Below are 12026 nucleotides of genomic sequence, written 5' to 3' on the forward strand. Positions count from 1 at the left end.
GTGAATGGAACCGGACGAAAATTGAAACTCACCCAATCTTAAATAAATGGTTATTTATTAGCAAAACAAAAAAAAAACAATTAATATAAGCTAAGATGGGCTCAATTAATATTGATGCATGACTGTGTCTGATGTGTCTATATATATAATTATATATATTATATACAGCACTAATGGAGCACAAAATCCCTTAATTAAGAATCAAAGATGAGGAATTCTTTGGCCATTATTTTGATTTTTTACTTGGTTCAGACAGCCCACGTTTATGCTTGGTTCGATCAATATAAAGTTGTTTTATACAATTCTATGAGAAATGGGAACTTAGAACACCATTGCCAATCTAAGGATACTGATTTTGGATGGAAAACTTTGGGACCTGGACAAAACTTCAGCTGGACGTTCAAGGAGAATATTTTTCGAAGCACTCTATATTTCTGCAGGTTTCGTGCTTGTGGAGGCGAAAAGGCGTTGGATGTTTTTAACAAGCGCATAGCTGATGTCCGGTGCCCTAAAACTCGCGTCTGCCTCTACAGCATCTCAGGACGAAGTATCCTAAAATGCAGAAGGGGTCCATGAAACAAGTAAAATAACACTGCTATATAATATTATGTGTTTTCATTATCGCCAAATTACTTCAATAATAATTATGGCATCTTAATCTGTATGAAAAATCTGTTATACAAGAAACAGGATTAATAAAACTTTCACCTCATATACAGTAAGATTAATATAGACATTTTGGTTTTTCCAACCACAGTAGCCAAAAAAAAATTTAATATCTTATTCGAACTGTGTTGCTTCCTGTTTCAATTCCTTCAAACCAAACGAGAAATCAAGAGTCAAAATTAATTTTTGAGAAGATTGAGAATTTGAGATTGACTGCACTAGAAATGATCATGAACCCAAGTAATTTTAACTGGTAAGATACTAAGGAATAAAGTGATGAACTTGCATCCTTGAACAATGGATTACAAAAGCTACATTGTATTTTACGATCTTAACTTCTTTTTTTAATCCTAAATCCACAATTGGTATAACTTTTAATACTAATACTACAAATTATCAATGATCGTAGTACAAGTCATTAATATATTAGGAATGTAGATTATATTTAGATTGTGGGGGTGTGAATTCAGCCCAACCTTTTTTTTTTCTCGCAATCCTAACTTGCTATAACGTAGTCCTTTCTTTTTTTAAATTGTTCTACTTGCTCCTTTCGGCGTTGTTTTGGCCTTCATCGGTGTTCTGTCGGTACTCTTATTATTTTTTTTTTGTCGACTGGGGGTATCCTGGTCAATTGACCAGACTAATCCCCCCAGGCTGGAAGAACCCGCCCCAAGGATTCCAGCGCGGTACGGGGAGAGAGTCGAACACGAGACCTTGCTCCTGAAGAGGAGGCTACTGGACCGGTCGCACTAACCCCTGAGGGCGTTCTGTCGGTACTCTATAGTAAAATTAGTTTTTACTACTATTAGATTGATAATGTAGGCATGACGTCATGTGTACCCATAAGAAAATTGTAAAAATTTACACTAATAGCGCAAGAAAAATTAATTTGAATTCCTTTTTCAAAATTAATTTAGCATCAGGATTATTCGTAACCTGGAAGGAATTCAAGTTTATCAAAAATTTAATTGCTTTAGTGTATTGAAACGGCCGAAAATTGAAACTCAGCCAATCTGTCCATTGTTATCTATATTGGCAAACCAAAAACAATTAATATTGCTAAGATGGGCTCAATTAATGTTGATCCATGACTGTAGCTGGTGTGTAAATATAGAGCACAAAATTCCTTGACATGAATCATAGATGAGCTATAGTGCCGTATGTATTGTAGGACTGCACCTTGGGTCATAATTCTGATTCTTTTCTCGGTTCAGACCGTATTTTCCTTGGCTGATGCCTCGCTTAGTCTATATACAGTAGTTTGTCACGAACTCGAGGTTGTTTCTGGAATTTTGATGATTGAATTTGAATGAACTGGTAGAATTTAGAAGGATTGGGGAAGAAGCAGGGGATTGAAGGTAGAGGAAAAGAAGAGAGAAGGGAATCAGAAGAGAGGGAATGAAATCAATGATCGTACTTCTGTTATTCTTCATAAATGTGGGCCCCGTTTATATAACCAATCCTAACAACTTTTGTCAGATAGTTAACAACCGACTTACCTATCTAATGAACTCATTAACTGGAACGACACCGTTTTGCTAGTGCTTAAGTAAGCCCAAAACAGCATCGTTTTGCTAATCTATTGAATTAACAGTCTAATGATCAGATTGAGCCTTTATTATGCTTAAGGGCCTACAATTTGCAGCCTGACATAGTTATATTCAATTATATAAAAGATTTGCCCTTGGCGGTGCATTGCAAATCTAAGATATTACTGATTTGGATGGAAAACTCTAAAATATAATCAGCAGTTCAGATGGACGTTCAGGGAAAATATTTTTGGAACTACTCTATATTTTTGCAAGTTTCGTGCTTGTAGAACTGCAAACGAATCGAATCAAATCGAGTTGAATTTTGGTCTAATCGAACCGAGTGCTGATTTAATTTTATCAAGTTTGAACTCGAGTTCGAATTCGACGAGCTGCTAATTTAAAATTGAGTCAAGCTCGAGCTCGAGCTCAAAAAAATAAAAAATAATTATTTTATTTTTTTAAAAATAAATAAAATAATATTTTTTCTTAATAAATAATAAAAGGAAAATGTGTCAAATTGGTCCCTAACATTTTTCAAAAAAACTTTTTTAGTCTCTAATATTTAAAATCAGACAGAATTGTCCCTAACATTTAATTTATGATCTATTTTGGTTCTAATACTCGTATTTGCTCATTTTTGCGACCAAAGATAGCATGTCTCTCTCACGTGGCATATTTTCAAGGGTAAAACTGGAAACACACTTCATTTCCGATTGAAAGTAAAAGTACACAGGACCACCACCCTCTTTTCACCTATCTTTGTCCTAATTACAGTCTCAAGAAACTCTTATTTCTTGCATCCCCTAATTGACAAGCATAACCTGAGGAATTATGGTGACGATGATGACAACGAGAAAGCTGTAGGCATGTGATTGAGGAACGATCGAAGGTTTGGACAGAAAATAGTGAAGACAATCTTCAAAAAGATGCAGAAAGAATTGGAAAAATGGAACTTCACAATGGATTATGGTTAGTATTTTTTTTTACCAATGTCTTTAATAATTTTATAACTGTGGCCAAATCTTGCTTAGGACTGTGTTTATTGTAATTAATTGAAGATTGTTCATTATTTTACTTATTTTTACTGTGGTCCATAAATTTTATTATGAAAGGCTCCACCTTTCTGTCACGGTCCCAAAGTAATTGTCTCTTTAATTGCTGATAAGGGCCAATGAGGTGCGTTTTTCTATTCGCATACTTTGGAGGTGAACTTAGAGATATAGAAAGTAGAGACTATATAGGGGGGTTCGGTTGACATAGTTGATGGTTGTGATCCGGAAAAATGGTCTCTGTGTAAGTTGGATGAAGTAGCTAACAAACTTGGATTTGAGCTTTTTATAGTGGGCTACTACTACCTGATTCCTGGTAGAAATATGGTAGATGGATTAGTATATATGTTGCAGGAGGATGATGCTGCTGAATTGGCTAAATTAGAGATGATGTATGGGTTAGTTGATGTGTTCTTCATTCATCGAAAAACATATAATCTGCCTCATTTTGCTGTTGATGAGGAAGAAAGAAGGAATGATAGTAATAGGAATAATCAAGAAGATTCTGTACATGTGGCCACACCAGAGAATGTTCAAGAAGATTTTGTACATGTGGCTGCACCTACTGATGGTGCTTTTCAAGATGCTAACATGGCTGGAGGAACTCCTTCACGTACTGGTAAGAGAATGAAACAGATTGCGAAGAAGAAAACTTCACTTGCAAAAAGATTTAAAATGCAGCAGAGGAAAAATGATGTTGGCCATCAAGATGTTGCTACTGAAAATGGTGTTAGTGGCAGGAATGGATCGTGCCAAAGTGCATCTCAAACCGAAAACAAAAGTAAGCATGGTGAACATGAGATTGGTGGAGTTATAGAAACTGATGCTACTGAACATGAAACTGACACTGGTGAATATGAGATTGCTGAATCTACAGAAACTAATGTAGGTGAACATGCAACTGATTGAGCTACAGAAATTGATGCTAATGTAAATGAAAGACATCGCAGAGGCAGACAAGAAAGAAGAGCACCAACTAAGTCAAGATAGACATCTAGTAGAAAGGCTGAAGGTAAAAAGTTGTTCAAAAAAAATAGGGAGCAGATCATAGAGGATGTAGTCTCAAGTGATCCCGAGAGTCTGTATGATAGCGAATATGCTATAAGTGATGAAGAAAAATTAATGAAATCTATTAGTGAAATACCTGCAGATTGGGCTAATGTTGCTAAACAGTTCAAGACAGCAAATAAAGGTAAAGAAAAGGTACAGGAAACTACTATTAATGAAAAAATAATGAGTGCAGCATGGAGGAGTCGGATAATTCATCACATGATGGGCTGCACAACAATAAGAGTTCTGGAGATGAAAGAGAGAGTAAGGATGTGGACGAGAAGAAGTTTAGGGTGTTCAATCCTGCAACAGAGATGGATGACCCAAAATTTGAACTTGGGTTGCTATTCAAGTATAAAACTGACTTTATCAATGCTGCAAAATCACATGGAGTGAAGTACGGAAGGAAAATCAGGTTTAAGAAAAATGATTCGATGCAAAACCATATGCAAAGACAAGAGATGCATGTGAAACATATACTGCTCAGTTAGGAGTGATAAACTGACATTCCAAATCAAAAGCATGTTGCTGACTCACACTTGTGGTAGGACAACCTATCATGGCCTGGCAAATGTGACATATTTGGCCAACAAATACTTGGAGGACATTAAACTCAACCCAGATTTCAATGTAGGTGATTTTATTATAAAGATCTACATGGACTTGGGAGTTAGTATCATACCTAACATGGGGTATAAGGTAAAGACAAAAGCGAAACAGATGATACATGGTGATTTCGTGTCTCAGTATAGCAAACTTTGGAGCTACTATGAAGAACTTCAAAAGGCAAATCCTAACTCTAATGTGTTCATGACTACAATTGAGAATAATGAGGGTGATGATGAGTTTTAAAGATTCTATGTATGTCTAGATGGTTGTAAAAGAGGGTTTCTGCAGGGTTGTAGATATGTTGTAGGTCTTGATGGATGTCACTTAAGCGGGTGTCATAAGGGAGTTCTTCTCATAGCCATTGGTATTGATCCAAATGACCAACTATTTTCGATAGTGTATACTGTAGTTGAGATTGAAAATAAAAACTCTTGGAAATGATTTGTAAAAGAGCAAAAAGGGATCTTGAAATTATTGATGAAAGCATTTGGATATTTGTAACCGACAAGCAAAAGGTAATATATAACTAACTTTATCAGCCTTGTTGTTATGATAATAATTACTAACAGTAATATAGGTTTGTTTTTTATTTTATTTATACAAGGGCTAGTTCAAACTATTCAAGAGGTACTACCAGGGGCTGAGCATCGCATGTGTGTGTGGCACATGTACAATAATTTCAAAAAACAACATCCAGGCCTAACTCTCAAAAAAAGGATATGGGTTGCAGCACGAGCTTCTTATAGGAACAGATTTACTGGGTTGATGAAGTCATTAAAAGAGTTTGATAAAGGTACTTACAATTGGCTGGTAAACCATACTTATCCAAAGGAGTGGACAAGATTGCATTTTAGAACAAATGTAAAATGTGATATTTTATTGACTAATCTGTGTGAAAGTTTTAACTCTATAATCCTTGATGCTAGGCAGAAACCAATTCTTGACATGTTGGAGACCATTAGGTTTTACTTAATGGTTAGGATGGAAAAAAAGAAGGAATGGATAAAGAAATACACTGGGGAGATATGTCCTAAAATTCTGAAAAGGTTGAAGAAAAATAAGCTTGCTGCAAATGACTGATTTCCAGCTATTCCAAGGACTGAAAATTTGAAGTTAGGTGCATGTATGGTGATAGGTATACTGTAGACCTTATTAGTAGATGTTGTAGTTGTAGAAAGTGGGATCTAAATGGCAATCCTTGTGCGCATGCCATTGCTGCAATTTGTGACACTGGAGAGGAATCCAAGAAGTTTATGCATGATTGCTACTCCAAAGAAACTTACATGAGGGCATATGAACCCATGATAAGTCCAATGAATATTGAACAAATGTGGAAAAATTCTGACATGCCACCCGTGCTACCTCCTGAGAATATAAAGCTTCCTGGTAAACCACAAAAGGCTAGAAGAAGGGAGCCAGATGAACCAGCATAAGGTAAAAAGCAAAATAAGCAGTAACAAAAACTGTCTAAAATTGGGTAGATGGTGTATAAGTGTAAAAAATGTAACAAGACTGGCCATAATAGTAGGAAGTGTCCAAGCCAGACACAAAATGCCTCTGCTAAGACTGATTCACATGGATTTGTTAGACCTACACATCCAGTTCCCAAGTCAAATACTCAGATGTCTGAGTATGTCATGGAAGATGCACAATTGCAAAATCAACAATCTACATCAAACTATTCTACTGCTACAAGTATTTCAGTGAGTATCATAAACATCTTTCGCTTGTCTACTTTCATATTTTACCTTTACGTTGTCTAACAAACCTTCGTTAAAATTGTCAAGGTGGAAAATATTGGAAAGTACAAGTGCTCTATTTGCCACCAATATGGTCACACCAAAGGCAGGTGTACTTCCACTGTTGCAGAGTTTTCTCGAGGGCAAGCATATGAATCCTCAAAGATTAATGGAAAGCAAAAGGAAAATTGAAGTTGGTGTATCCTTCAAATGTTACTAAGTGCCGGTGCCTTGTTTAAGCATCTTTTGGTGGCTTTAGCTACAACTTTTATGTTTTATTTTGCTTTTGGGATATTATAGTTCATGTATTAGGACTTTAGCTAGGACTTTTGTACTGTTATGGTTCTTGTGTTAGCTGTTAGTTTTTGGTACTGCTGTAAAGAGTATCTTGGCTGCTTCAAACATTTTTTATAAAATTCTGCAGCTTATTGTCTTTAAATTCAATGTTGAGAGACATGGCTATTCATCATCTTTCTTTTACATTAGCAAATTTCTCTTTCCGACAATCAATTGACTAAAAAGCAACTTTGCATTCATAATTGTAAAATGGTACAAACATGAGCCTTTCCTATTACACAATAATTAACAAAAGTTCAGTAGTTCCTATTACACAACCATTAATAAAAGTGCAGCAAGTACAAAAAGCCTTTTTCATTTTGGATAGTGCTACATACTCTCGGATTCAGTCTTCCATAATGACATATATCATAACTAAAACAACATATTAGACCTACCAACAACTATCTTCCAATTTTAGTTCAGCTTCAGTTCATTAACAGCAGCAAAGTGCACATCCAAGAGGCAACCAAACCAGTCCAAAGCAATTTCTCTCTTCGGATTTTCCGTTCTTGATCAGCTTCCAGTTGGTTGATTGCTCTTAATAAACCAAGTATTATTGACACAAATCTACTACACATTGGCGAGTCATACCACTTGAAGTAGCCAGAAGCACGAGTTACCTAAAATGCATGAAGAAAATAGCATATCAAGACCAAACTTTAACCTTAAACCCCAAACCCATACTGACCTAAAATGTTTAGAAAGCTTACTCCATAATTTGGACAACCATAGAATCTTCTCCCTGGATTTGCAGGTTTCCAAGAAGTCACAGTAATGGGTTCCTTTCCATAAAGACATCGCTCGTTGTTCGGATCCATTTTACTAACCAATTTGTCAGTTTCTTCTTCGCATTTTCTTGCTATTCTTCCTCCATTACATAGCCTCGGAAGCTTTTTTCAACCGAAAATATGAAGGAAGCTTGTGGACTTTTCAACTGGTGGAAACCTATATTCTTCCTCCATCACGTGGGCAAATATGAAGGAAAGATGGCTTTTTTCAACCGGAAATGAAGTGTGTTTCCGGTTTTGCCCTTGAAAATATGCCCACATGAGATAGGCGTGCTATTTTTGGTCGGAGAAATGAGCAAATACGAGTATTAGAATCAAAATGGATCATAAATTAAATGTTAGGACAATTCTGTCTGATTTTAAATGTTAAGGACTAAAATTTTTTTTTGAAAAATGTTAGGGACCAATTTGAAAATTTTTTCATAATAAAATATTAGGGATATATGTAATTTTATTATTAATATATTAGAGATATATGTAATTTCCCATAATACACTCGAACTCATGAGTCGGCTCGCAAACTAACAAGTTTAATATTTTTTATCTCGAACTCGAGATCGAATTCGATTTGACCAGCTTGAAGTCGATTTGTTTACAGCCCTACGTGCCTGTGGTGAAGAAATTTAATCTTTTCATTTCTGATCAAAAGAAAAGGAATACATCGGAGATTCAAAAAGAAAGGCAAAAAAAAAAAAAACAAAAAGAAATCTACTCACTCGCCGGGCGTTTTGACAACAATTTTCGAGCAGTTGAAATCTGAAATAAATAGAAAATAATGACAATCCACAGCCGATTGAATGCCATAACTAATGCTGCTTTCCTCCCCATCCCTTGTTCTTCTTCCCTGTATAAAAGCTGTTTAGAATCAATGCTTAATAAGTTTGGGCCTTAATTCCTCTCCCATTTTATGTTTATATTCGGATGGCAGCATGACTCAGTAACACTGCTTTCAAGTCAAATATTTTTGGGAGTGCTGATCTAACTTCAAACACTTTTTTTTTTAAATAAAATACTGTCTTGTTTTTATTAATTAATCGAAGCCAGAATACAAAGCCAAGAGGAAGGCTCAAGCCTTACCTCCTAAAAGAAAATCGAAAATTACAAAAATTCTGCATATCTAAAGACAAAAGCCTCCTAGTACGAGGAGGCAACTGCGAGGCCACAGTGAACATTGAGCGAGAGCCAGACGCAGCACCGTATGCTATTAGCGAATCTGCAACTGCGTTTCCCTCCCGGAAGCAATGATTGATTTGGTGACAACCTGACGTAACCAGCCGAATAGCGCGAACAACTGGTCGAATAGCAGTTGGGACCCCCCATCCCCCCTTAAACAGTTAATCAAAACCAGGGAGTCAGATTCAACGATTAGATAGGAAATCCCTACCTGGAGCCCTAAGTGAAGCCCTAATAGGAGGGCACGCGTCTCCGCCTGCAAAGAGTCCAGATAGCCAAAGGAGTCCGTAAATGCTACAATAAGCTTCCCACACGAGTCCCTAATCATCCCATCGCCTCTGCTACCACGAACCATAGCACAGCTATCAGTGTTTAACTTTAAATAACCTTCCGCAGGGAAGGTCCACCTAACCACCTTCGCTGTTAAGACCCTCCGGGCTGCAGTCAAAACCTCCAGAAGTCCCTCCCATTTGCAAGGCAAAACCACAATACCCGAAAAATGAACTCGGATTAACATTCGCAATTCATTAATGATGAGGGTCCGAACCTGAGAGTCGGATAGCTTGTGACCCTCGAACTGGACATATTCCTAACCCTCCATAGAAACCATAGAATCAGAAGTGGAAGAATTCGAGTTAAGCAGCGTAACACCTTCCCTTTCACGGGGAGTAACCACCATTTATAGCAGCTAGATCTAACCGTGAGAGATGGTGTAGAAAATCCTAGAGATCGCTCAAAGAACGGCCATGTCTCATTGGCCAATTGGCTAGTAGAGAACACATGTTCCAGCGACTCTAACTGAGTTGACACACAGCAGTGACATTTAGAAGGACCATGAATCTGAAATTTTTTGAGCACGTCGTCCATCGGCAGTTGGATATTCAGTAAGCACCACATGAAAAAAAACAATTTTCGTGGGATGGAGAAATGCCAAATGTAGGAAAATGCCCATGAACGAGCCCTAGCTGGGTGAACAAGCTGATGTGTAGACCTCGCAGAGAAAACTCCCGAGGGATCCAATAACCAAACTAGGTTGTCCGGGTCCGAACCAAAACAGAAAAAGGATCCCTGAGCTGCCTCCCCTATTACAGAGGGCAGCGATGCCAAAACCGGATAGTCCCATCGCCCTTCACATAAAAACTTCGAAACCTTCGCATCTGACGCCAACTCTGGATATCTCCATGCCAAAGGGCCCAGCCCACTCCAGTTATCCCACCAAAAAGCCACCTCCCCCCTCGAGAGATCCCACTTCAACCAATGCTTCATGGTTGAGCGGACCCGAATCATACGTTTGCAACTAGCAGACAACTGAGCAGAGACAGGGCCTTGATTCGGATGCAGGGACCCAAAATACTTGGCCTTTATGAATTGTGCCCAGAGAGATTGGCCACGTCTAAACATCCACCATAGTTTACAGGAGAATGCTTCAACGATCGCCTGAAGGGATCGAAAATTGACCCCGCCTTCCTCCACCGGAAAGCATAATTTCTCCCATTTCGCCCAGTGCCGCTTAGCGCCAAACTCCAACTCTCCCCAAAAGAACCTCGCAAACATCCGCTCTAGGTCGAAGACAACCCCTCTTGAGGGCTCCAAGACTGTCACAATATGAATCGGCATGGACGACAGTACATGCTTGATAAGTAAAACCCGAGCACTCATTGATAACCATTGACCATGATAGAAAGCAATCCGTTGAGAGACTTTATTCAGTAAATCAGCGAATAAGGCTTTCACTCTTCTCCCCCCAAATAATGGGCATCCCAAATAAGTCACTGGCAAACTTTTAGGGGAGAACCCAATGACTTGCGCAATCACCCTCCTACGAGGCATCAAAGTTTTCTTGTCAACCAAGAAACAATTCTTCACCGCGTTCACCAGTTGCCCTGATATCTCCTGGTAACCCTCTAACACCTGCATGACACACCCCAGGGAACGTTTGCAGAAGATGATAATGTCATCAGCATAGGCAAGATGTGTCAGCGCCGAAGAGTCCCGCATCACAAAGAACGGGACAAATCTCGAATCACCCGGTAAGTCATTCAAGCGCCTAGACAACACCTCCGCCGCAATGATAAATAAAATCGGTGATAACGGGTCCCCTTGACGTAAACCCCGAGAAGACCGAAAAAATCTACATGGCATCCCATTAACCAAAACCGAAAAATGACACGACGAAATCAGTCTCCAAACCATGTCAAGCCATTGCTCCCCAAAACCAAACCGTCTCATGACCTGGATCAAAAAATTTTAGGATACCCGATCATACGCTTTAGCCATGTCCAGTTTGAGAGCAATATTGGAGCCCCACACCTTCTTCCCTAGAGTTGAACACATCTCTAATGCCAGCAAAATATTATCCGAGATTTGTTGACCCTTTACAAAGCCACTCTGCTGCGACGATATTATTTTCGGCAACACGCTTTCCAATCGCCTCGCCAACAGCTTGGATATGATCTTGTTGACAAAGTTACACAGGCTGATTAGATGAAAATCTGAGAAAGAGGACGCTCCAGGAATCTTGGGGATCAGGACCAACCACGTAGATGTATATCCCCAAGGCAGCTCTACTCTTGTAAAAAAATCACAAACCGCTCGGAAGACATTCACCTTCACTATCTCCTAACATAACGTGAAAAAGACCCCTTAAAACCATCTGAACTCGAACTACTGTCACCATCCATCTGGAAAATAACTGTCTTTACTCCTCCTCCGTGGGGAACCGTTGAAGTGCCAGGTTATCCTGCTCAGAAACAATCGAAGGGATCACACTTAACAGTGAGAGGTCCACCTGCACCTGGCCAGGCTATGACAACATGTCCTCAAAGAAAGCAGTTGCCATATCATGAATCCTACCAGCCTCTTCCGTCCAAACCCTATTGCTGTCCTTCATTCGATGTATAAATGTACGAGCCCTCCGCTGCTTTACCTGTACATGGAAAAACTTGGAGTTGGCATCCCCCTCTCGAAGCCATCGAAGGCATGCCTTTTGAAGCCAGTAGGCTGCCTCTCGCAGCAGAGACTCCTTAAGCTCATCTTGGGCCTGAGTAAGCTAAAGTTGCCCCTCCTCAGATTACCCCTCCT

The 12026-nt window shown here is 38.8% G+C and overlaps 1 protein-coding gene across 1 annotated transcript; it reads left to right on the forward strand.

The window, feature by feature from the left end:
- The first annotated feature begins 4491 nt into the window (after window positions 1–4491).
- Window positions 4492–6339, forward strand: LOC113780116. Its single transcript, XM_027325934.1, has 4 exons — window positions 4492–4712; window positions 4846–5142; window positions 5833–5952; window positions 6042–6339. The coding sequence occupies exons 1-4, from the start codon at window positions 4492–4494 to the stop codon at window positions 6337–6339; spliced, it is 936 nt and encodes a 311-aa protein (XP_027181735.1).
- The last annotated feature ends 5687 nt before the right edge of the window (window positions 6340–12026 follow it).

This window comes from Coffea eugenioides, chromosome 8 (assembly GCF_003713205.1).
Source record: "Coffea eugenioides isolate CCC68of chromosome 8, Ceug_1.0, whole genome shotgun sequence".
NCBI lineage: Eukaryota > Viridiplantae > Streptophyta > Magnoliopsida > Gentianales > Rubiaceae > Coffea > Coffea eugenioides.